Source organism: Sturnus vulgaris, chromosome 3 (genome assembly GCF_052056855.1).
Source record: "Sturnus vulgaris isolate bStuVul1 chromosome 3, bStuVul1.hap1, whole genome shotgun sequence".
Taxonomy (NCBI): domain Eukaryota; kingdom Metazoa; phylum Chordata; class Aves; order Passeriformes; family Sturnidae; genus Sturnus; species Sturnus vulgaris.
Genome location: NC_142245.1, coordinates 114919265 through 114943526, shown reverse-complemented (window position 1 = coordinate 114943526; position 24262 = coordinate 114919265). Strand labels below are relative to the sequence as shown.

Sequence of the window (24262 nt, the reverse complement as noted above, 5' to 3'; positions counted from 1 at the left end):
AGATGGAGGCCATGGCCCAGTGCTTTGACCACTGTAATACAAGACTCGAGAGTCCCCTCAGTCCCTTCCTTGACCAGCAGGTTGGCCATCAGAAAAACCAAACCCGAGGGAGCTGACAGACCTCACTGTGCAGATTCCCAAGTGCTGTCAGCAGCAGCTAGGGAAAAACAAAAGCACCTAATTACATCTTTCCTTCTTTGAGGCCATCTGAATAGGGCAGTGTCTGAGAGACACTGCAGAGTGTGGTCATGCTTGACAGGAGGGCCTGGTCACCACAGCACGAACAGGCAGGGGCATCCTCGCCATGAACTGTACTGTGAGCTCTCCAACTGGCATTGCCCAGTGCTCTACCCCTTCTTTCCCAGGCCATTGAAGAAGGGAACCTGGATTCCCTGGACCATTCTGATTTTCAGAGGACAGACATTCCCTTTGAAGTGCCACTTCCAGCCCATCAGCATGTGCCTGTGAGTGTCACCTGTCTTCCTCAGCTCCTGTGAGCAGTGATGCTGCTTCAGGACCCTCTGAACAGGGATTGGGGTGAGGCTGGGATTGCAGAGACTGCAGGGGATGGAAACGGACCCAGAACTGCCACCTTCTGCCTGTCCCCCCACTGCAAACACAAAACGCACATGCACAGACGTGTTTCGCACACAGACGCTCGCTCACGCTCCCCACCATGTACGCGCATGTCGTGCTCCCTGCTGCTGGGGGCTGCAGCCAGGCAGCAGCATGGCAGTTCCAGGCCCTGCTCTGGCCTTTGCCTACAGGAGGAGCAGCGGGAGGAGGTGAGGGACTGGGTGCTCACCATGTCCATGGACCAGCGGCTGGAGCAGGCGCTGCCGCAGGATGAGCGCGGCACCTACGAAGCCTCTCTGGTAGCAGCAGGTACTGGGGTGCACTCCCTGCCCTGCCTGCTAACAGGTAAGCTCCAGGCCAGCTCACTCACCCAAGAGATGGCACAGTGCCATGCAGGGAGTGAGAGCAGGCTGTAGGGTGGGTCTGTGAGGAGGTCTGGGCTGTGCTGTAAGAGGAATGGAGAGACTGTGGCTGTGGAGAACCAGCTCTGCTGGAGGAGACAGGGCTCTTTTTTACTGTGGGGGTGAGTGAGCACTGGAACAGGTTGCACAGAAGTTGTGAGATCGCCATCCTTAGTCAAAAGCTGTCTGGACACAGCTTTGGGCTGGATGGCCTTGCCTGAGCAAGTCGAAGCACACAGACCCAGAGCAGTTCTGACTTCAGTCACTCTGTGGTCCAGTGATGGCTCAGGCTGGCCAGCACAGACAGTCAAGAATGGGCAGCACCTGATCCTGCTCTGAAGTGCAGGATTTGATCAGAGAAGGGGGAACAGGAGTGGGCCACCAGGAACAGGGCTCTGGCTCCAAAAGTCAGGAGCTGGGTGCCATCGTTGGATCTACTCACTCGGGTGTCATTGCTCAAGGGCAGTTCAGCCTTTATCTTCATTTGATCCTACCACTCTGGACACCCCTTCTTCATTTTGGTCTCCTAGAGACCAAGGCAGCATTATTCCCTCCCAGCACATTGTGCTGTTGGGGCAGCTCCAGCTACAGCACAGGGAAGGGGTGCACCAAGTGAGAGCCCGCTGTGGGGCTCAGCTTGTTCTGAATGTGTCACTTTGTGTCCAGGGTACCCAGTGCTAAGAAACAAGATTGAGTTGAGGCCAGGTCGAGAAGTGAAGAAGGATGTGTGGTACAAATTCGTGATGGCTGTCAAGGTGAGCCAGAAGCCCTCAGGCAGGGAGGCAGGCTGTGGGTGGGGTTCAGCCCCTCATGTTGACAATGCAGCATCCTGCTGGGTGAGTCATTGTCCCAGGGCAGTTTACTGCACTCTCCTGACAGTGCTGCTTGCTGGGGGTTAACAGACCCAGTCCTGCCAGCCCACGGGGTGGCTTCAGGCAGGGGGCAGAGAGCTTCCCTCTTCCAGTGCCAAGGCCTCTCTCTTTCTGCAGACATCCCACAGCCCTGCAGGCCAGGATGTGATCGAGTTCCTCCGACGGTGGTGTGGGGGACTCCCAAGCACCAGCTTCTCATTCCAGTGAGCAGGACTGTGGCAGCTTTCAGGCCTGTTCCTCAGCACCTTCCACATCCAATAAACATGTTATCTCAGCCCTGCACTGCTCCTGTTTGCCAGGGGATGCTGAGCCCAGAACAGCTGCAGCTGCTAGGCACAGGCCTGTAAACCCTGTACATGTGTCTCAACCCCCACAGCCAGGGGTGACTTTCACACTGAGGCCACAGCTCTGTCAACGTCCCTGTGCTTAGGGAGTGGCAAGCACAGAGATGGGCTCACAGAGTAGCTGCACTTTCCTTTCCGTGGCAGGCCTTGCTCCCAACCAGCATTCACCTGGCAGAGCCACTCAGAACAGCCAGTGTGAAAAGGAAAAGTTTATTTATTCAAGAAAACTAGAGATCCACGATGAGAATTCTTCCCCTTCTGTTCCCTGACATGTCTGAGCACAGGTACAGCCAGCTGCCATGCCTGCAATGGCACCGGGACTTGGGCCCCAGGACCTCTGTCCACCCCTGTCACTGCTGACAGAAACCGACGGAGCCTTCAGGACACCAGGAAGGGCCTGGCAGCTTGGGGAGAGGATGGGAGAGCATCTGGGGCCCACGGCAGCTGCAGGGTCTGTCCCAGCTGGGGTGGGAGGGGGCAAGGCACACCCCTCACCCCTGCAGCCCACGTTAGGCACACCGACACTGCAGAAGGTGTGACAGCACCTCACCCCCAACCTTGCTGGATCACAGCACTCCTGCAGCACCACCTGGGAGCAAAGGAGCACGTGTCAGTGCCAGGCTGTGCTGCAGGGCCCAGCATCACACTGGCTCCTCTGCCCGTGTCCTTAGGAAGAGGTGGTTTGGAGGGGCTGGTGTGGGTACAGGCCCTCTTGATGGCAGAGCCTCTCCCCCATCCCAAGCACGGTCCACATGGTGCACTCACCTCTCCAGCTACGCAGGAGACTCAGCAGGGCCTGCCAGGAGCTGCTGCCTCTCACGGAGTGGCTTCTCCATTGCTGTACTTGGCCTGGCCAGCTAGAGAGAAAAAAAAGACAGAAGTGTAGGGTGGCAAGGGCATGTGATGGGCAGTGTTCTCACAAAAAAAGAACAGGCCTGGCTACCGGGGGATGAAGAAGAGGGTTGCTCTGCAACTCCCCATGAAGGGGTGCTGGTCTGGCACTTAGGCTGGCTAGAAGAGGTTCCAACTCAGCATCCTCCCCCTACTATTGCACAGCCTTCTTGTTCTCAGCAGAACCCAGCACCGTCCAAATGGAGCACAAAGGCAGCACAAAGCTTATAGATAGAGGGAGATCTGTCCAGCTCACCGAGGCATACCTGCTGTGTGCCATAGCCATGTGCACAGGGCCCGATGCCACGGAAGACCAGAGCCACCAAGCAGCTCCTGCCCGAGAGCACGGCTTCTGCAGCTGCCAGCAGCAGCGAGGGGATCCAGAGGGCCAGGGCTGTGTCCTGCAGAGCAGGGGGGCAGAGGAACGTGGGCACTGCACCAGGCTGTCTGAACGCACTCAGCAGGGACTGTGTGGCAGCAGGGGAAAGAAGGAGGAGAGGGAGACAGAAGGGAAGCAGGAGGGAGAGTGAGAGTAAAAAGGAAGACGAGAGGAACAGAGAGAGAAAGAGGCCGATGTGAGCAGTGGGGTGTGCAGTGCCCTGCAGACTCACGTAGATGCGCGTGGTGTTGAAGGGACAGTCGTTGGTCGCGATGGCTGCGCGGGCGTCCAGAGGCAGCGCGGAGCTGTTGCAGCCCCTGACCAGGTGTGTGCCCCGGCTGTGCACCGTGAGGGCGATGGCCAGCGCCAGCCCCACGCTGCACGCCGTGGACAGCAGGCAGTTCAGCAGAGACACGCTCAGCAGGGCCCAGTGCTGCAGGCGGCAAGAACACGAGCGGGACTGGAACGAGCTCGGGGAAACGCTCGGGCCGGGCACCTATGTCTCTGCAGAACTGCTCCCCCGAAGGAGTACGCACCATCTCCTGCCTCTTCCAGGACGGCTCAGCCTTGCCCTCGGATGAGGCTGTCGCACCTTTTGCATTCTGCACCCCCTGTGAGCTCGGCACCGCTTGACGCCCCTTCTGTCGGGCTCCGTGGAGACCCCCACACAGGTTTGGCCGGGAGCCCCCAGCCCGGCCCGGCTCGGCCCGGCTCACCCAGCCCCGTGTTCGCCCACCCTGCGAGCCCCCGCGGGACCCCTGCCCCCGCTGCAGCGGCGCCCACAGAAGCGCTTCTGCCTGAGGACGGTGCCCTCACCCTCCCGGAACGGCCGAGCCGGGCACAGGCGGCACCTGCAGCGCCGGCAGCCGCCGCCGAGGCGGAAGGAGCCCGCGGGGCCAAGGTCCAGGGGAGCGGCTGCCGGGGGCAGGGCCGCGCCGGGGTCCCCCCCGCTCGGCATCGCAGCCCCGCACTCACCAGGACCGCCCGGGACAAGTTGTGCGACACCAGGATGGCGACGATGCCCGCAGCGATGCTCTGTGGGGAGACCTGCGCTCAGCAGCGCCCGGACAGGGCAGGGCCGGGCCCGCCGTCCCCCGCCCGCTCCGGCCGCGCTCACCAGCAGCCCCGAGCACACCGACACCACGTTGGCCGCCGCGTACTCGGGGGTGACGGCGCGGCGGGCGCCGGCCACGTGCCGCAAGACCGAGCCGTGCACGATGGCGCCCAGCACGAGGCTGCCGTGGCCCAGCACGATCAGCCCCAGCCCGGTGCGCATCAGCCGCCGCGGCTCCGCCAGCGCTCCCGGGCCCCGCCGCCCCCCGGCCATGGCCGCCGCCACCGCCCTCGCACCGCCCCGGGGCAGGGACGGGCAGCCTCGGCCCGGCCCCCGCCCGCCCCGCCCCGCCCCGCCCACCAACAGGCGGCACTCGGGTATTTTTACAAAACAGTTTATTAAAAATAGGAAATGATAGAAATGAGATGCAGGAACCGCGGCTCGGCCCCGCCGCTCGCCGAGACCACACCGGGCCCCGGGGCCGCTGCAGGCCCGGAGTCCGCGGAAAGGGCGGGGGGCTACAGGGGCTGCAGGGGCCGCGGGCCGGGGCCAGCACACGCCGTGACCCCGGGCGGGTGCGGACCAGTAAACAAAGTGCAGCCGGCGGCGGGAGCGAAGCGCCGGGCAGGGAGCGGGGACGAGCCCGGCCACCCCCGGGCCTGTGGCGCGGGAATGGTGGGGGGAGTGACCGGGGGTGCAGGGCTTAGGGGTTCACCCCTGCTTACCTTTAAATAAAAAAAAAAGAAAAAAAAAAAAGAAAAAAAAAAAAAAGAAAAAAAAAAAGAAAGAAAAAACCCATTTCTGTGCTGTGCAAAAGACACTTTGTACAATTCAAACAGAACAAACTCCATGCACATGAGTGGGACTGCAGAACACCCCAAGCCAGGCCTCAACTCCGCAGCACAACCTGGCAAATCCCAACAAAAACAGGGCTGGAAATAATACTGATGCGCAAAGTCTTCTTTAGGAGGCGGGCAGGGAGGACTGTCGATGAGCCCAGCCACGGCACATGCAGGATGAGCTTCCAAGCACTGCAGCTGGGGTCTTGCGGATGCCCGACGGTGGTGGGCAGACACAGATGGGTCGCAGGCAGCGAGGCCATGCTGGCTGCCCAGGAGCCATGGGGCTAAGATGACACAGTCACGGCCGTCAGGGCTCCATTCCGAGTGTAGTAGAACTTGCTAAATGCCTCTTCAAGTAAACAGGTGAGTCTGCTCTGGTCAGCCTGGGGAGAACAAGGACAGTGAGGGGTAAGCCCCATCCACTCAAAGCTGACAACATGCCTGGAGTCCTCCAGGCCAGGGATCTGGCTTATTCCTCCTGCCTCCTCCCCCTAAAAAGGGCTCATGTGGCATAAACTGTTGAACACTGACAAAAGAACGCAGGCCTATAGCCCTACCTGAGCCCCTGCTTACCTCGCTGATGAATCCAAGCTGGACCAGTTCAGCTGCCAGCTCCTGGATGTTGTCATCTGCAACACAAAGAAAGGTGTCAGTCCTTGGTCCAAGCGTGCTGCTGGCCCCAGTGCACCTCGGCAGGGGCAGAAGGGTGCTTACTGGGCTGGAGAAGGTACTTACTGGGCTGCAGATCACAGCTCAAGTGTCGATTCAACTTGTCTTCCAGTTTCAGCAGCAGTGTCAGCTGCAGGGCAAAGAAATTCTCATGAGGCATTGCAGTCCTGCAGGCTTCTGTGGCAAGCCCAAAGCAACCGTAGAAATGCCCCCTGGGATGGAACCACCCCTCCAGACTCCCACAGGGATCTAGCCGAACAGCCACAGCCAGTTCCATCGTGAAATGCAGCTGGCAGCACCATCCTGCACTCGAAGCCAGGACCTGGGGGTGGGCCCAGGTGCCAGGAGCAGCAGCAGTGCAGGGTTACCCCAGACACAAAGCAGCACATCAGAGCCATGAGCCCTGCACAGCTGCCCCAGCCTCCCCCAGCTCAGCCAGACTGGAAACATACGTGGTGCTTCACGCCCTCCTCCACGGACTCGATGTTGCACTGCATCAGCACCACCTGGAACAGAGGCACAGACCCCATCAGCAGCTGCCCCAAGCCCTGCCTGGTGATGGGAGTGCAGGGCAGAGCCCCAGAGTTTACCTTGCGGGTCTCCACCTCAGCAGGCTCTGGAGTTGGGGTTTTCACTGACGGGGGAGCAATGGGAGATTTCACCACGACCTGCTGGGGCTGCTGGGGTCGTGGCATCCCAAAAGCTGTGAGGGGATAGATTCCATTCCTACAAGGAAGGAGCAGCATCTGAGGTTATACCTCTCCAAAATTTTTTGAGTCTCACACACAATGGAAGGTGCCTTAAAAAATCCCTCTTACCTCACATCCTCCAGGAACTTGTCCAGCTCCAGTGCTGGAGATTGTGAGAAGCTGGAAAACAAAATGTCCTGAGATGAGAAAGCGTCTCACAGTACCATCCACTTGGGTCTCTTAGGGTGCAGTTTCAAATCCCCATCTCCTGGGCTGTACCCACAGGCAGGATGGGTGTGGACAGAGACAGCCACTGGTGTGACAAGCTCTTATCTTCCCTTAAGGATATAACTATCTATAGGAGCTAAGGATGAGGCAACAGTTATGGCAGAGCCAGTCTCACATCCCTCAGAACTGTGCAATGCGGTTATTGGGAGGGTGGCCCAATGACACAGTTCCTGGTGAGCTGTTTCACAAACACCTGCCACACCAGGTCCCTGGCTGCAACAAACACTTGGAACAGCCAAGCCCTGTCTCAAGGCTGCTCTGAAGCATTCCAGAGAGGAGGTAAGGACTCCAAATTGCTGGAAGCCTGACGGGCGGCATACCTGCCTCAGCTCCCAGAGCACTCTCCAGCCCCTCCCACACCCCCAGCAGCTGGGATCATCCCATCCTCTAACAGAGCAGTAGTTTCCAACAAAAATTTACATTTTTTTTTCTAGCAGCTTGGTTTGCATGGCAGTCTGACAAACCTCCCAGAAATGATGCTGACATTTCAAGTCATTGCTGCTTTCTTTTCCAGCACCTCTGAGGTATGGCACTACCAAAAAGTGAGTTCCAGGCTGGCACCCACAGACAGCCAAGCCCACAGAGACTGATATCCCATGTATGTAAGGATCTCTCTTGCACAGCTTTGGCTATTCACTTGTTCTCCTCCATTTTGAAACCATATCAAAAACATTCCAAAGGGAATTTCATACTACTATTTCCTAGCATTATGGCAACTGGAACGTCAGCTTTTGGAAGGGTCTCTATGGCTCATAGAGCTGTTCATATGGACAGAGTCATCTTGGTTGCTCTTGTCCAACAGCCTGAGCATCCCAGAACTCTGGGCTCCCCTGGAAGCACCCTAGGCTTCTCTGGGAATACAGTATTCACATCTGTCCTGGGGTGACTTTGTCATGTTGAATTGTATCCCCATTCGTCTGTTCAGCCCAGAAATAAGTTTTGTACCTTTACAGTTTGATTTGAGAGTGAAGGGGGGGAAGGAGAAGCAGTGGAATGTCTGAGGGGGTTGTTTTCAAAACACAGAGACAGGAGTTCCATCGTCTTGTCCTCCTGGACTGTGTCACTGTGCTGGCCAGCAGACAGAGCTCTCCTTTGCTTTTAGTTTGTTTTTGACTAACTGAAGCAGAGAAGTTCCCCGGAAAGTTTTTTTTTTTTTCCTGGAATTATTTAAGCCTGCTCTGGACTGGGGGCCCGGGGGAGCACCAGGAGCTCGCACCTGCGGCCACTGGGGCCTGGCCTGGGCTGCAGCATTTTCCAGCACCAGAGGGGCTGAGAAAAGAGAACAGACTGAGCTGAGCTACCACCACAGGAGAGAGACTTTCTGAATTTGTTATCCATTCAGACCACTGAGAGGTTTTGTTGTTCGGTATCATTCACTTTTTGTGCTGGGCAGTGCATTGCCTGTTGAATAAACAGGTTTTTTCCACTTCTCTGAGGAAATTTCTTCCTAACCTGGTTGGGGGAGGGGAGCTTGGGTTTGCTTCCGGGGGGTGGGGGGGACCCTTTGGAGGTTTTCCAAATTTGCCCTAAGATAGGACAGCATCTTAGTCTTCTGCTAATCCCTTGACTAGCCAAGGCTTTGTTATCCAAAATGTACATCACTTTTTTGGCACTCTGCTTGCTCCATAGGTGTTACAGTCACTCCCTCAGGGAGCCACCAGTGTAAGTAGTGCTGTTTGTCACTGACAGTGCCTCAACTGCCTTTCCCTGTGCATAATGTGGAATAAGATGCTCCATTAAAAAAACACTGAGGAGCCCTTTCTCTGAAGTGCTGGATTCCATCTGGCTAGTCTGTGACTGGTCAGAGCACCTCCCCAAACTGTTCAGCCATGTTTTGCTGGGGACTGCTGCAACTACACTGTGTTTATTCCATCCATCCATTTGGGGAACAATTCATCCCAGCTGCACAGAATCTGCTCCCAGCAAACAGGTGCAAGGTCTCCTTCTACCCAGGTACAGCCCTCCCCAGACGTGTGTGTGCCCAGACAGTGACTGCTCCTTCAGCTCCAGCTCCACCACCTCCCACTGGCACCCAGCCAGTGGGGAAACACCAACACTGAGGTGATGGGCAGAGTCCCAGTGCTCACACCAGTGCCCCAGCACTGCTCCCCTGAGCAGCCCCCCGAGCACACCATGAGGACTCACATCATCTTGACTCCTTCCCTGTCCTCGTGATTGATCTCTGCCAACACTGCATTCATGTCGAGGTTTTTGGTCATTTCTTCTAAAGCATTTTCAGGAATCATATCTATTAATAAAAAAGGAGTAGCTTAGAGCAATTGCAGTTTCTCTCTAGCCTTAGAAAAGCAATGAAAAGCGCAGAGGTTTTATGCTCTCTGATGCTCTCGGAGCAGGTCAGGCACCACGGCCCTCCCAGCCCCACAGCAACCACAGCTGCATCTGACAGCCAGGAACTGCAGAGCAGCAGGGGATGGGGAGAGTGTTCCCAGCTCACTGACAGCTCTGCAGAGTCCTGACCCATGTGGGGACATGGCTCCCAAGGCTCTGTACTCACGCTGGTGCCCAACGATGCAGTGAGCAGCCAGGAGCTTCAGCGATGGCACCTCAAACAGCGCCTGGTGGAACAGGAGCTCCCGGGCCGTGGGGCGCCTGCCAGGGTCCTGTTCTAGACACTTCTGGATGAACTCCTAAAGACAAAACCTGCATCAGACAAGAAGCAATGGCACTGGAGCAATGGAGGACACCACGCCCCTGGCTCACCCGCTGCAGGGGGTCCTCCAGCAGCTGGATGGCACTGTTGATGGCCTCCTGCGGCACATAGGACGACTCCCCGTTCCCCTGGATCTCCAGCACTGCCATCTGCAAACACAGAGCAGAGCATCAGACTGCACTGGCAACGGCACACTGTGTGGGAGACAGGCTCAAGGAGACCACTGCCAAGCATGAGATCACCACAGCCAAGCTGTTTGGGGTTACTTAAGGTCACATTTGGAGAGACAGAAAGAATGGCTGCCTCATTACAACAGCTTGCTCCTAGCACCCCAAGACTGCCAGGGAGCCCTGGGAACTCTGCCAGCAACAACCTGGACAGTAAGTGTCTCCACTTTGAACCTCATGATCCATTGGCCCGTTCCTCTGTTTGATAATTCCATAATGAGGCAGTGACTGGATCACTGCCAGGATCTGACAATGTCCCTTCTGGCTGTGTGAATAGCTCTGCATCGCAGAACAACAGCAAGCACACAACACATCAAGAGCAGGCTCCAGCCATCTATACAGACACAAATTCCCAGCCAGGAAAGGCTGGAAAATATTACAGAGAATGTCTCTGCATTCAGCTTAAGTTTTGTTTCCCAAAAGTTGCATCTTTCCACAGTTATCTTCCTGCTTCACGAATGGAATGTGCAGCACAGGTTGAGGGTTAGTTGTGTTGGCTCTTTCTGACAATTCTCAGGAAATACTCCTAACAACAACTGCCATTACCTGGACCTACTGACTGCAAGGACAGAGGAAGCACAAAGCTGCTATGACCAGGTATGTCAGACTCACATCGACTGCAACCAGCACCTGTATCAGATGGGCACAGGCTGGCCCAGAAAAAGTGATAGACTACAGCTGTCCTCTGCTCCAAACACACCAGGCACTGGTCACACACATGGACATTACGTAACAGTTTGCAGCAGTGACTATTCCCTCCAGCCAGTGAGTCTGACTTCAGGACTGGCCAAGACCCACTAAGTAATTCATTAACCATTACGAATTTTGGGGAGAACTGCAAGTTCCCCAAATCCCTGAGCCATTTACTTCTTAGTGAGGCACTTGGGGGAGCCTCCATAAGAAAAGTGCACTTGGCTCTGAGAACAAAACACACTTGTCACCGAGGAAACCCACCCATGGCCACAGCCTTTCCAGAGCTCTCTCTTTCCTCAGGTTCATCATCTCTGTCCCACAGTCCATGTTTGACACTTACCTCCAGTGCACACATCCCAAAGGAGTAGATGTCCACAGCAGTGGTGACATTGGCAACTTCTGTAACACAGAAATAGCATTGTTGTCAGTCAGCTCTACATGCAGCAGCACCACTCTGCACCAGGCTGGGACAGTCCTGCAGCTTCTCCCTCCTCTGCTACCAAAGAACAGAGGAGCTGAAGCATTTCAGCAGGCAAATGGCTCAGAACTGTTAATGTGGCATCTGTCAGGAGCCTGGAACTAAGAACAAGGTACAAGACAGCTTGGAAGCGTCAGTAAGGCCAAAAAAACCCCAGGCTTGCAGCCACAGCCACACTGTACCTCCATATTCCGGGGCAAAGAAGTGCAGGTTCTTCTGCTCCTCACGACAAGTCTTCACATGGTTGTTAATTGTGTCCGGTGCCACTAGAAGAAAGCCAGGAATGCTTAGGATACAGAAACCATAGCCCATCCCTGACGAAAGCCCAGGAACACCTGCAACTCCAGGCCCTTGGTGCCGAAAGGGGCAGAATGGTGGCATTAAAGTGATTCTTCACAGCCTTCATCTCTTGTCACCTGCCCCGACCCAATACATTCCTGCACCGTTTCCTTGGCTGCTTAGCATCACTCTCCAAGGGCAAACCTGGCGACCACAACTGCTGCCTACTGGAAGACAAGGTGGGAATAACTCCCAGGAGAAATGCCCAACTTCAATCAGATCTATAGCATTTGTCACTAGCAACTGATTCAGAACAGCAGCCTGAGGAACAGCCAGAGATGCCAAGGTCACTGCAATCGGTCACCACCTTGGAGTTCTGGGAGGATGGACCTACCAGGCAACTCTCCACCTTTCAGGAGGATGCTGGTGCCAAAGCGTCTCCAGACAAGAATTAAACCAAGCTGCTGAAGGAAGGGAGGTGACCACCCAGACAGCAGAACCTCCCAGCAGTAAGCACCTCCACAAACCACTCAGAGCTGTGGGGAGGAAGTAACTCACAGCCACATGAACAGTGAGCAGAGCACAAGTACGGACCCCCATGAAAGATAAGCCTTTGGGACAGCCACCTCTGCAGAGGTGCAAACAACTCTCTGAGCAGCTGTCTCTGCCAGCGAGAAACACTGACGTGGGCAGGGAGCACAGAGCCACTACCCATTCGAAACTCTGCTTTCACACTGGAATGTGCCCAGTCCCAGAGTCTCAGGCCCATGTCCCACCTGGTCACCCTCCTGGACAATCACAGTTGGTCCTCATCTGTACTGGCACAATGTGGGCTGACACAGGATGTGCCAAACCACTTGTATTTTTCCATACTGAAGAAGATTCCCAGCTGAGTGACTAGTTACCAGTTTCAGAGAGGAGATATTCTTTGGGCTCTAGTCAGACAAAAAGGACCTCCTTTGGTAACTCAGCTCAGCCTTGCTGCATGGCACATACCAAATCATATTTCCCAGTCCAAGTGCTGGAAGCAGAGCTTGCTCCAATAGCTCGGGGCTTCTTTACCAACCAACCATTCACAAGTAACTGCTTTCTGTTCCCTGTGTTAGCTCTAATCCTAGGAGTCCAGCAAGATGACTTCATTCCTAGTGTTCACCTGTTCCCAAACATCACCAGATCCTCTCACCTTCACATCACCAAGCAGCATAAGCTACATCCTTTGTCTTTCTCCTAAGACCTGTTCTGTTTTCCCAGTGACACTGACTGCTTTAGACGAATTCTGGCCAGGACTGTGCACCATCACACCAGTCTTCTCTACTGGGGATTCTGCCCCAAAGCATCTCAACACCCCCCACATGACAAGCAGCTCGAAGACTCCCTTGAGGAGGCAGCAAATGCCTGAGCCTCATCAGCACCCAAATGATGAGCTCTGGACTTTATTCACCTTTGTATTTTGTACTCCTGAGTCAGTTACAACTGGAGTTTGCCCGCTCCTCTGCACTGGACTGGATGTGTTCCTGTGCTGCTGGAGCCAACCTCTCAGCCCCAACCCTGTCACCACACATCCATCCAGTGCCAGACTTGGCACATAAAGCACCTTGTCCAGCACACTGGGTTCTTATACCAGGCCTTCTAAAGACAGTATTTAAGGCTTCAGAAACCCTTCTATTCCAACATCGGATTAATCATATTCTTGTTTATGGGATCTTGGATGTCTCTGTGCCCAATGCAGTGTACAGGAACTATCATATGTTTGTGATACCTGTTAAACCTGCAGCTACTTCAGGCATGTCAAAGGGACCCCCAGTGGCAAACTAGACAATCTGGGGAGAGAAAACAACTTATTTTTTAATTCTTCTATTCGTTCTGCCTTTCTTATCAGTACAATGTGCTGTAAGAAGAAACAGGGACCAAAAACTCAACAACCTGGTCCCACCAAATATGGAGCAGAATCAGCCAAGGAAAGTCACTCCCCACATAATGTCATGATCAGCTTCATTTTCCAATGTCTTCAAATCCTGTTATGACCACATGTTGGATGGCAAGGGCCAGTTCACTATTCAGGCACTCTGTTCTTGGCTCCTGAGCCCATCTAAGGACAGGGATGAGGCAGTAATCAATCAATCAATCAATCAATCAATCAATCAATCAATCAATCACAGAACATACTATCAACAGAAACCTCAGCAGTGGTAGCTGACGCACTTCCATACCAGACAGGCAGGTAGAGTGGAAATCTACCCCAGCCTCCACCTATAGTGTCCTTAATGAGGTCCAGCCAGCCTTGATAATCAGCTCCTCTGCATCCAGGTCCTACAGACCTTCTGCAGCAGCACCAGCATTTCTGGTAAGAACTGGGCTTGCGATGTCTGTGGCAGCCTCCAACTCAAGATACACAGAACTGACACACAGGCAGCTCTGAATGAGCTGCTGTGGGTCAGCCAGGGACCTGTTCCCTCTGGTACTCTGCTCCTTGTTCTTCCTAGCTTGCTGAGTCCCACCGGAGTGTTTTTCCATCACTGTTGCAGAGATTGGCTCTGCAGCTGGGTTTGATCAGCCACACTTGGCAGGGAATCTGCCTGTTCCAGCCATTTATATCCCAGCTCACGTGCAGCTTGAGCAGCATCACCTCACTCTGCTATTTCAGAGCTGAGGCAGCACAGAGTCAATGCCATCAGACCCCCAGAATCTCCTATGTTTCTTACAGCTAAGCAGGGACAGCCCTGCCAGACACAGTCCTGCTCTATGAATCACTGACAGCACAACATGCTTCTGGGGTCAGCTCTGAAAAACTTCCTGCAGGTGTGCTCAACACAGCAGGCAGAAGTGCACAGTTACAGCTGTGACAGGATTTTAGATAAGACAAGAAACTTTGGGTTTGGTCTGGTCACTGTTGGTCAAGGTCATCTTGATGCATGGGCAAACTTAGCAGTGATAGGGGCTTGAGAGCTTCACCTGACCCTACATTTTAACCCAGCCTCCTGACTGTACATGGTAAGAACACACTGAAGTTACTTCCGACATGCTCTCCTGCCTGACTTACATGGCTGCTATCTGCCAGTTATACACCTATTTCTATATTCTCAAACTGGCTCCACACTGTTAATGATTGGATAGGTGAAGGCTGAGGATGGCTATTAAGTGGGACAAATTATGAAGACCACAAAATAAAGTCACATCACCAACAATAACAATGGATGTGTCTTTCTCAGTCACAAGAAGGTGACTACAAAGGGGCAGATTACAAAACACAGCCCCATGGGATTGACAAGTTATGGGCAATTAGCAGAGACGATTTTTAGAAAAAGGCTCAGCCAAATACAGTGTCTGAGCAGGGCAGGTGATAGGAAGAGATGTGAAGCACAGCAGAGGGTAGGACAAGCAACCCATCTTTGACAAGCTGAACTCAATCTGACAACAAAAGCATAAAAAGGGAATCAGCATTCCTACAGGAGCATGCTGTAGCTGGTCAGACTTCTCAAACCCTCAAGAACATGCAAAAAGTGCTGGGCAGAGTAAGTGGACAGCCTGTGTGCCCACTGGCTCTTAAGGGTGGCATTCCTTCCTAGCTGTCCCTACAGCACGTTTAGCAGAGCTGCCTGGGCAGGCAGCCCCCTGCTCTGGAACACGTCACGCTGCAGAGGACATGTCCCTCTTGTGCAGTGTCCATCTCACACCCACCTGTATTCTGCATTGAGAACTTCCTCCTTGTGGGCAGGAAAGGTCTCCTGTCCCACAGTCCTCCCCATGGCCTTGTGCTACAGCTCTGCCTCTCCTCCTGCAGCAGCCACTGAGCTGCTCAGGCTCACGCATGTGAGCACGCTGCAAAGCAGAACAGGACTCCACTCCTCAGCCAAGGACTCGGTGCCCCGGCCAGAGGGGAAACCAGGTGTCAGTGAGGAAAACCAACAACTGACCTCTGAGACTGCCCCAGGCTCACTGTGCAGCCCAGCAATGGGACAATTAACTGCTCTACCACCAGGGACCCAAAAATTATCAAATAAAGCCAAGGCCACCTCTGCAGCTATAAAGGAGTCCCCTGCATTCCCATGCCCCAGACACTTTCACTCCTGCAAAAGGGTACAAGACTGCACAAACCCACGATGTTACACTGTTTGCTTTCTCTGCACACAGTGATGACAAAAGCTTTTTTATTAGGGAGAGCAAGGCCTAGAAAATAAGGAACTAGGAAGCTACTGGCATAAAAAGAAGCATACAGCCATTAAACAAGGAGTCAAACAGGAAGAAGTGCCAGATTGATGCTGATCACAGAATAAAAGCTCCCTACAGCTCTCAGATCTGTAACAGGGATTGCAAACTTTGCAAAATGCTTGCAACACTGAATCACCAGAAGACACAGGATTTTATTAGTATCATTAGCTGAAGGGCCAAATAGATTCAGCGTACGAAAAGTTCACCACGCACTGTTTCCAGTGCCAGGTACAGCTCCCCATGTGTTTACACACATGTGCACTCCTGCCACATCTACTGACACAGCTTCCCAGCAGGAAACCAACCTCTGGAAACACTGCCCCTGGTTCCCTCCAGAGAAAACACTGCTGGAGCAGAATCAGGGGTAGTGGCAGTGGAGAGTTAATGTCACACATAAACTGGAGAGGGCTATTCTCCACAGAAATTAATGCAGAACCCAAGTCATGGTATGGTTCATGTAGGGTGAGACCTGTGGAGGTCACCTTGTGCAGCCCCCCTGCTCCAGCAGGGACACCCAGAGCTGACTGCCCAGGACCACGTCCAGATTGCTTTTGGGTAACTCCAACAATGGACACTGCCTTGGGTAGCCTGTGCTTGTGCCACCACCACACTGAGAGTGCCTGGGGTGCAGAGGGACCCTCTGGGCTCCAGCCCGTGCCGTGGGCTCTGGTGCCGTCCCCGGGCTCACCTGCAGACCCCTCCCCAGAGGTGGCACAGCCAGGTATCCCCGGGCCCGCTCTGCTGCCGCAGCCTCACCCCAGCAGAGCCGCTCGGGCCCTGCAGCGTCACAGGGTGCTCGGCGGGCTCTGCCCAGCTTGTCCCTGTCCCTACGGGGGCGCTGCACGAGCACTGAGCAGAGCACCAGGACCAGGACCATCCCCTCCTCCTCTGGCAAGGTTTTGCCTAATGCAGCCCAGGGCACCATAAGCTACATTTGGGGCCAGGGCACACACTCCTGTCAACGCTCTGCAGAGGGACATGATCATACTCTGTCCCATTTCTCATGAAGCAGCAGATGGTATTTTTGCATTTAAAAAAAATCTTAGAGTTCTAACTTGACATGTTTGACCGCATCCATTACATGGAAGCAGAAAGTGGAAGTAGGCAGAGCAGGAAAAACAAGAACAGATAAAGAAGAGCTCTAAGATTAGTACCTGTCAATCCTGGTTGCATGCAGGCTATTAAACAGGGACTCAGGAGCTTATTGGCACTTTATCTGGAAGAGTTCACGATACAAACAATCTCATCCCTAACAAAGTATGTTGGGAGATCTGAAATCTGCGCCCAAAACCAAGTTCCATGTTCTAGACCAGAAGAATGAAGGTTTCACTGACCATGCAAACCCCTGCTAACTGCAATGCAATATTGATATGAAAAAGATATGTGTTCACATCACAGTGCAAGAACTACATGCAATCAGAAAAAACAGATATTCACTGAAATGCTACAGACTGAGCTACTCTGGAGGAATCATCTACTCTCAGAAGACAGATGTACCCTCAGAAACATGACTGTGAAGATGATCTTCTGTCGTTAGCAGCTCTGCTCAACAGAAGCAGGGACTGAACCAATATAAAATTCACATTCTAAAATACAGTTAGAGCCCACAAGATCAAGAATTTCAAGTACAACTTTCCCAAATTTCAAACTCCACATCTTTGATTATCATTGATCCACAACATGAAGGGCCCTTGGGAGATTTAACTTAGAGCAGAGCTCAGCTTGGAAGCAGGTGCCAGAGTGCAAACACTGCTTGGCCCACACAGCTCCAGACCTAAACCACAAACCTGTCCAGGCTGAGAGGGACCTCTTGAGAAGACAGCTCATCCCCTGCTCAGCCACCACAGGCTGCCCTAGCTTGTTTTGTGTTTAAGTGATCTTTTCAGAACTGGCACGAAGGACCTTCCTAAACTGCTGAGGTTCCCAAAGGGTCCTGAAAGGAAGAGACACCTGCAACTGCTGTGCTAATATGAGAATGGGTGAATGAAGACCTGGATGACTATAATCCACATCCCCATACCCACTGGGAAAGTCACATAAAACCAGAGAAAAAAAACAGAGCTGAACTAAACTGAAGCAGGAATGCCTTCAGTGCAACACAGAAATAACAATGACCTCAGAAAAATGGATGTTCCATAAGCTGGAGCACTAAACAGAGACATTTAAACCTTTTAATATCTCTTATTTAGCTGAAAACAACAACCAGTCTAGATGATCATCATCTTCTGCTGTTTTCATGAATGAGGTGAATCACAGCAGCACACAGAGGGTACACTGAGATAGGGAAATAACTACTAGGAGCAAGAGCCAGCTTTTAAACCTTCTGCAAAATAAAAATGAGATTATTACTATCACAGCACAGAAGGAGGAAAGCCCTTGCAGAAGGCCACCCAGGCCACCAGTTCTTACCACTGAATTGGACTTTAAAAATCCGACCCCCCTGGCCCAGACACACACACTGAACGTGTGGCCAGCAGGAGGCGGCTGGAACTTCCAGCATGGACAGAACCCATGGGCTGCCACTCACCCACGGCTGCTCCTCCTCCTTTAAGCTCTGTGCTTGCACAAAAACCCAGGGCAGGCCTCTGCAACTGTTTCTGCCACTCTAGTAACCAGGGCAGCAGCTACAGCATTGTAGCATTACAATTACAGCATTGTAACATTACAATTAAAATCAACCTCGTGCTATTCAACCCAGTTTGTCCGACAGTTTCTCAAGAACAACCCAAATGAGAAGCACCTTCACTTGGAGACAAGCTTTTACACCACGAGTTTCACAGAGAACACAGACCCAAGGCAGCCAAAGCTTCAAAAAAAAAAAAACCAAAACCAAAGCCAGCCACCCAAAAAAAAGCAGCCTGGATCCAACCCTGGGCTATCTGGAGCCTTCGAGACAAAAGGTTCCACTCAAAACTATTTCCTTGTCCAATCTCATCACAACAGCACCTGTAGTCACAGACTTAATGAATATCTGCCTTAGTTTTGCCAAGTTTCTAAGGAACCAGAAATGTTTGGCTTGGTAGAGAATGTGCTTGACTCACAGACAAAACTGTCCAGTTAGAAAAGCTAAACTACATCAATTCATGTTACATCTTCCTAAATCAATGCCAACATGGCATTTTTATGGCAGATGTTTCTATGTCTGATGACTTTAATCATCCATTATTTTCCCTTTAAAACCCCATCAGCCATTGTTGAAATAAGCCAGATCCAAGATACTCTACTAACCACTTATTTCTACATCACATCAAGTGTCTGTTAAGAATGTGGAAACCAGCATGACATTTAAAGATCAGGCAACAAAATCCAAGGGAGTGAAGGGATGACTCAAATAAGATTAGTTATAAAAGCATGTCACTCACAGCCTCGTTGCTCAAGCAAAACAGGAGCCTTATACCCTAGATTTAGTGTTTTCAAACCCAAATCACTGCTCAAGATCTAAGGCTTAAACAATCTGCAGCTCTCATATCAACAGTATCTCCTGGTACAACAGACTGTTAGAACAAATTCACAACTAACCATCCAGGAAAGCTCAGTATTCCAAGGCCATCTGATGCTGTTCCAGCACAGGTGAGGTACCACAGCATCTCCTTATGCCTGCAGCGTGCTGATTCAGGCTTCTCCTGTCCTTCTAGAACCAGGGTCTTTGGTTCTACTCCCGGGGGTTGATTTTGGAGGAATGGCTGGCCAGCCCTCAGCCTTGCTGCCCTCGGTGTGGCTGAGCCCAGGCTCAGTCTGGTTCCCACGCTGTGGGCTTGTTCCTGGACCAGTGTGCTCGCTGCCGCTCTGCCATCCTGCAGCCAGGGACACCTGCCCTCCTCAGCACTCGAGCCCTGACTACATTACCATCCCCCTCAGCTGCACCAGAGCCCAGACTGAGCTTTGCAGGAGCCTCTGCTCCGCTGGTGATGCAGAGTGGCACAGCATGTCCTCCTGCCCACACCTGGAAGGCACAGAGCCCATCTGGTCAGGCCCTTGCCCTTTCCACCACTTCAGCTGACGGTTGGTAGGTTCCCAACTCAGTAGAAACAAACTCTAACCATCGAGAATAATCCTGATGGCAAAAAATAAAATAAATAATTATTTTAAATGTAAACATGGTGTTCTATGCAATAGGGTTACAAATTGCAGCACTCGAATCCTTCTCTGGCTCCCACCAGCCCAACTCCCTCCTCATATGCACAGATCTCCCCAAAATCAGAGATGTATCTGGGGAAACATCAATAGCCAAGCTTACTTCAATCCAGGGACTCATTTGGGGCAGGAGGGATCTGGCTATCAGGAGCCAGACACATTCACTGAAACATTCATCTTAAAATCAACACATCTAAGGAGTTCAAACTACAAGCAAGCAATTGGATAGCCAAGCACACAGTGGGGGCTAGTCCAGGGCTGGGTCCCAGCCAAGGGCAGCAGAGCAGCAGCAGGGAAGAGCCTAATGGACGTGGGAAGTTCAGCTGGGAAGAGCTCAGAACAAGGCATGGCTTGTTGACATGCAGGAGCCAGCATGCACAGGGCCCGTGGACTAGCACACGCTAAGAACATGGAGAGGGAGAAAACTAACAACCAGGAGACTTCACAAAGGGCAGTGCTCCCTCTCTGTAAGGCTCTGGCCAAGAGCACGAGGAACTGTTTGCATCCCAGCACAGAACACGAGCTCTCCAAGCAGGATGCACCTAAGCCAAACAGTTTTACACACAGCCTTATAGCAAGGGAACACTGTAAATAGATCAGTGTGTATGTCTGTGTGTTACAAATATAGATACACACACATATATATATAAATATATATATACAGATACACACAGAGATAAAATCATGTACATGACATAAGTGGAGTCACATCACAGGAGCGGAGAAGTTTGCTCACCATTAGCAAAAATCCTATGAAAGACTGTTGTAACAGAGCAGCCCGTGAGCGGGAAGTAAAACGAGATAAAGTCAATGAGTTGGTGAACAGCAAAGCACTTACATCCATAGAGACAGCTGGGTCAGAGTCAGGGCACACAGGGACAGGACTGAGCACTGGGCCCTGCCTCCAGCCACCTCTTCAAAAGAAATTTACCTAAGGAACATCAGGGTTTCCACCTGAGAACCAGACCAGGCAGGGGAGACAAGGCATCTCTGACCAAGCAGAAGATTACAGCTCACTCTGAGACCAAGAAGCTGGAAATTCTGTTCTTCTGTGAGTGCTCTACAGGTCCACCCACCCCACCCCTACAGCAGAGAATTCCCTTTCTCTACATCCCAGCAACTTCTGGCCACAGATCTCAGCAGGAGAACTCACACTTACACACCTGGCCACACGATGCCACAGCAGAGCTAACACCCATAAGAGTCCTGGCCCCATGGCCTGGAATTGAGGGCAGACTGAGCAGACACAACTAAATACAGACTGAGTCTAAGGTCAGGTGCGGTACAGACAGGAGAGATGCATAAGCAGCAATGCCTGGAGGCACAAGAGAGAAATCTGCACTGCACTCCATGGAGCTTCCTCTGTGCTCCATCAAGGTGTCACTCAGCGTGTGCCGATTCATCACCGTGTCTCAGGAGCACCAGAGGACACTGACACCCTCCAGCTTGAGGCCTCCCTTCTGCTGGGGCACTCCAAGAGCTGCCCCAAAGGATTTTTAATTCAAACACATCACTTCTTTCCACCTGTGAATGGCTCTTACGCTGCCAATGAATTCCAGGAACAGCTCCCAACAATGCCAACACAAGCAGGCAGCAGCACCAGACACCCTGTGTGCACATGCTGTTCTTCCTGCACTCAGAGCAGCTGCTGCCTGTCTCAGGAACACACCTGGCAGCACATCCCCTCCTTAGACAGCACAGACACCCACAGAGGCACTGCTGTGCTGCCCCTGGGCTCTGGGAAGAGCACACAGGACACAACTTGCACTTATCACAAGGAATGCTTTCATCTCACCACAGCTCCACAGAGCAGGTGGAACATTCCAGTCTCTGGGAATACCAGTGGCAAGTTTAAGAGCTGTAAGTGTCTGTCCTGTCCTCATCACAAGTTCTCCAAAGCTCTCCACTCATTTGAAACTTTTTCTCCTTAAATCTATTAACTCTGAACTTTATGGCACTGGAAAAAAAAAAAAAAAAAGGTTAGCAAATGAATGGATTATAGATGGCTTTTGCATTTAAGCATTATGCAAAATCTTTCCTCCTTCCCACTCCCTTCTTTCTTCCCCAGCTGACCCCCAGCACACAGATTTGCATACTGAACAGAGAAACAGTGACCAGTCCAGCCAGTGCACATGCTCCTGCATCTGAGGGAGCAGCCAGGAGCCAAGGGCTGTTCCCACACCTGAACATGTGTCACAGGAACCACTATCAGACATTTCCAATGTGCCACTGCTCTCCTGGCACACAATCCCCCAGCAGACAGCAGGATGTCCTGCAGTGCACACCAGCAGCTGCCTTAGCCAGGTTTTTGCCCCACATTCAGCAAGTATTCTCTTTGCCAAAGTCACCACAAGGAGAGGAGCTTTGGGAGGAGCACCTAGCACAATACTGGGGACAGAGACAGCACCAAAGTACAGCTCATAGTGCACTGAATCCTTGTTCCCCATAATTCCATAGAAATTACTGTCCTGCTGCTTTTAAGTAAACACAGGGAAGTGCTCAGATACCAGCCAGCTGTACAGAACAAGGACAGGAAGCAGCAAACATGAGCCTGGCACTGTCAGTGACCCTGAAGCAAGTGTCATTCCAGGGCCCAAAACTCAAACTCAGCCCATCTGGCAGCAATGACACGGAGAAAGGCTCAAGCTCCAATACAACCAGCATGTCTGGGGATGTAGCCTTGCCTTTTCTGGTTGGGTGGGCTGTGCAGGAATAGGAATACATCCTGCAACACTGCCAACTCTAATTCCAGCCTGCACTGGAGCCATAGCTTTCCCATCTGGAGGATTCCTCTTTCGACCACAAGCCCACTTGCACTCACTTCCTTTTTTATTTAGGAAAATAGTAAAGACCAGAATCTTTTATATAAATTACTTCACTTCTGAACATGAGGTGAGCCAGGCAGCCCACAGCTGTGGAGCAGAAAGGTCTTCTCAGGAACATCTGCACGTGAGTACTGCAGCTGCAGCCACACTCCAGCACACCCTGCAGCTGTAACAGCACAGACACCCACTTCTCCTGGCATGAGCACAAGCCTGTGACTGCCATGTCCCTCCTGCTGCACCTGACAGAAGCAAAGCTTTGTGAAACCGAAGGGAGCAAAGGTACAACTGTGCTGAGGCCGCCATTTGTAGCCCACACCTCAAGAGCCACCTTCTTCCTTCTACACAGCCTCTGAACTGCACCACTGGAGTTGCATGCTCCAGGAACAGCAGGTCTGATGACCTGCAGGATCTCCCCCTGGTGAGAGCCCTGGCTACAATGCCAGCTCCGTGGGTTTGGTTTTACAGACAGTGCTGGCTGCCCTGCAGAAAGGTGGCAGCTGCACGATACTTTGAAACTAAACTAAAAAAGGGAATTTCTTGAGTACTCAAGTCTTCCCATCAGTCTGAACTGAATGGCAGGGAGTTTGCCAGCACACAGGTACTACATGTACTCACTCTTGGAAATCTCTCCAACTTGGACAAAGTCAGGAAAACACAATAAAGTCTGTGTGATTACATGACGACATCAGCTCTTGTGTAAAGAGCAAGTCCCCAAGTTTACAGGCAGGTAAGGAGCAGAGTGCTCCTTCTGCCATGACCCTGTCTCCCTGGTACAAGCACAGATCTGCTACCCCAGTTCTGGAACAAAACAACAACAGTGGAGTTCTTTGATGGGAAGAAAAGCCGTTAGTCTGCAGTTGATAGAGAGGCTATTTCTGGATGACAGGTGATGCAGAGCCTCTCTCCCTGTACACTGCCACATCAAAGCAGAACTCACACAGACAATAGCTCCAGGGAAGCAAAGACCTATTCCTCAGATTGAGAATACTTGCAGAAGTTGAACAACAGGTAGCAAAGCTGTCCCTTGAAAGGTCATGTCAAGGTGTGACATAATGTATTCTGACTGCAGACAGATTTTCGAGACATGGGAATAGCAGGAAAAAACAGAGCATGCAAGGATGCTCTGCACTGCCAGGAACATCACTGCTTACTTATGAAATGAACTGTTTTGGCACAGAGTGACTGCCCAAGCAGGGCATTCTGTGCCAAACAGGCCCAGGGCAGCTCAGCAGCCTGCAGGCAGGCCCATGGGTGGGACGCTGGATAAGGATGCCAGGACAAGCTGCTCACTGCAATCAGTCTGTCCAGTTGATTATAAACGTGGGTTGCCACAAGCAGCACTCTCGTGGCTTCATGGACACAGCTCCCCAGGCAGCTCCCAAAGATCCACAGTGCTGGGAGGAGAACTCTGTGTATTAACATGAAAATCTGCAACTAACATGAAAATCTGCAGAGCAGATGAACACAAAAATGATGTGCCTACAAAACTTCCAAGTTTCAGCATCATTTCCTGTGTCATGCCCTTGAGACAAAAAGCTAAAGAAGAGGCTAAAAGGCAAACAGTACCCAGTATCAGTCTTTCCTGCACCTGACAAGGGTCCAATCACCAGTGAATTCTGCTCCCAGTCTCTGGCACATCTGATGTGGTGGAGAAGCACATGCACACATGTGCCTATTGTGCCAGGAAACCTGGATAGGAGTAGATGCCTTTTTCTGTTTGGGCAGTCTGTCTGACAGGCAG

General features: G+C 52.4%; 3 protein-coding genes across 6 annotated transcripts in view; 1 reads left to right on the top strand and 2 right to left on the bottom strand.

Annotated features, from left to right (window-relative positions):
- Positions 1–2123, top strand: part of IFT172 (intraflagellar transport 172) — a 37143-nt gene extending 35020 nt beyond the window's left edge. Inside the window, exons 45-48 of one of the 2 annotated variants that reach the window (XM_014888209.2) lie at positions 366–464; positions 768–921; positions 1644–1732; positions 1967–2123. In XM_014888209.2, coding sequence (XP_014743695.2) covers positions 366–464; positions 768–921; positions 1644–1732; positions 1967–2056 — 432 coding nt within the window. In that variant the 3' untranslated portion in view covers positions 2057–2123. Of the gene's footprint in view, positions 1–365; positions 465–767; positions 922–1643 lie in introns of both variants that reach the window. The other variant, XM_088162691.1, reaches the window with a different exon arrangement.
- Positions 2124–2643: 520 nt separating this feature from the next.
- On the bottom strand, positions 2644–4790 carry KRTCAP3 (keratinocyte associated protein 3). 2 transcript variants are annotated; one of them, XM_014888211.2, is made up of 6 exons: positions 4581–4790; positions 4439–4498; positions 3696–3896; positions 3351–3485; positions 2959–3050; positions 2644–2782 (listed from the first exon to the last, which is right to left on the bottom strand). In XM_014888211.2, exons 1-5 carry the CDS (start codon positions 4788–4790, stop codon positions 2967–2969), a joined length of 690 nt encoding a protein of 229 aa, XP_014743697.1. In that variant the 3' UTR covers positions 2644–2782; positions 2959–2966. The 2 variants fall into 2 exon arrangements, with proteins under 2 accessions (XP_014743697.1, XP_088018832.1); XM_088162706.1 differs by lacking the exons at positions 2644–2782; positions 2959–3050 and having other exon boundaries at positions 3117–3485.
- Positions 4791–5321: 531 nt separating this feature from the next.
- The window catches only part of NRBP1 (nuclear receptor binding protein 1), a 34445-nt gene continuing 15504 nt past the window's right edge, over positions 5322–24262 (bottom strand). Inside the window, exons 8-19 of one of the 2 annotated variants that reach the window (XM_088162695.1) lie at positions 20433–20456; positions 11257–11340; positions 10937–10995; positions 9727–9825; positions 9521–9653; positions 9151–9253; positions 6847–6897; positions 6619–6754; positions 6481–6534; positions 6095–6158; positions 5933–5988; positions 5322–5742 (exon numbers count right to left, since the gene is read on the bottom strand). In XM_088162695.1, the coding sequence (XP_088018821.1) occupies positions 5644–5742; positions 5933–5988; positions 6095–6158; positions 6481–6534; positions 6619–6754; positions 6847–6897; positions 9151–9253; positions 9521–9653; positions 9727–9825; positions 10937–10995; positions 11257–11340; positions 20433–20456 (962 nt within the window). In that variant the 3' untranslated portion in view covers positions 5322–5643. The remainder of the gene's footprint in view (positions 5743–5932; positions 5989–6094; positions 6159–6480; positions 6535–6618; positions 6755–6846; positions 6898–9150; positions 9254–9520; positions 9654–9726; positions 9826–10936; positions 10996–11256; positions 11341–20432; positions 20457–24262) is intronic. The other variant, XM_014888210.2, reaches the window with a different exon arrangement.

Coding starts and splice junctions, on each gene's coding strand:
- KRTCAP3 (XM_088162706.1), bottom strand. CDS start 4,790: ATGGCCGGGGGGCGGCGGGGCCCGGGAGCGCTGGCGGAGCCGCGGCGG. Junction 3,897..4,438: donor ACTTGTCCCGGGCGGTCCTG/GTGAGTGCGGGG, acceptor TGCCGCCTGCAG/CACTGGGCCCTGCTGAGCGT. Junction 3,486..3,695: donor TCAACACCACGCGCATCTAC/GTGAGTCTGCAG, acceptor CCTGCTCTGCAG/GACACAGCCCTGGCCCTCTG.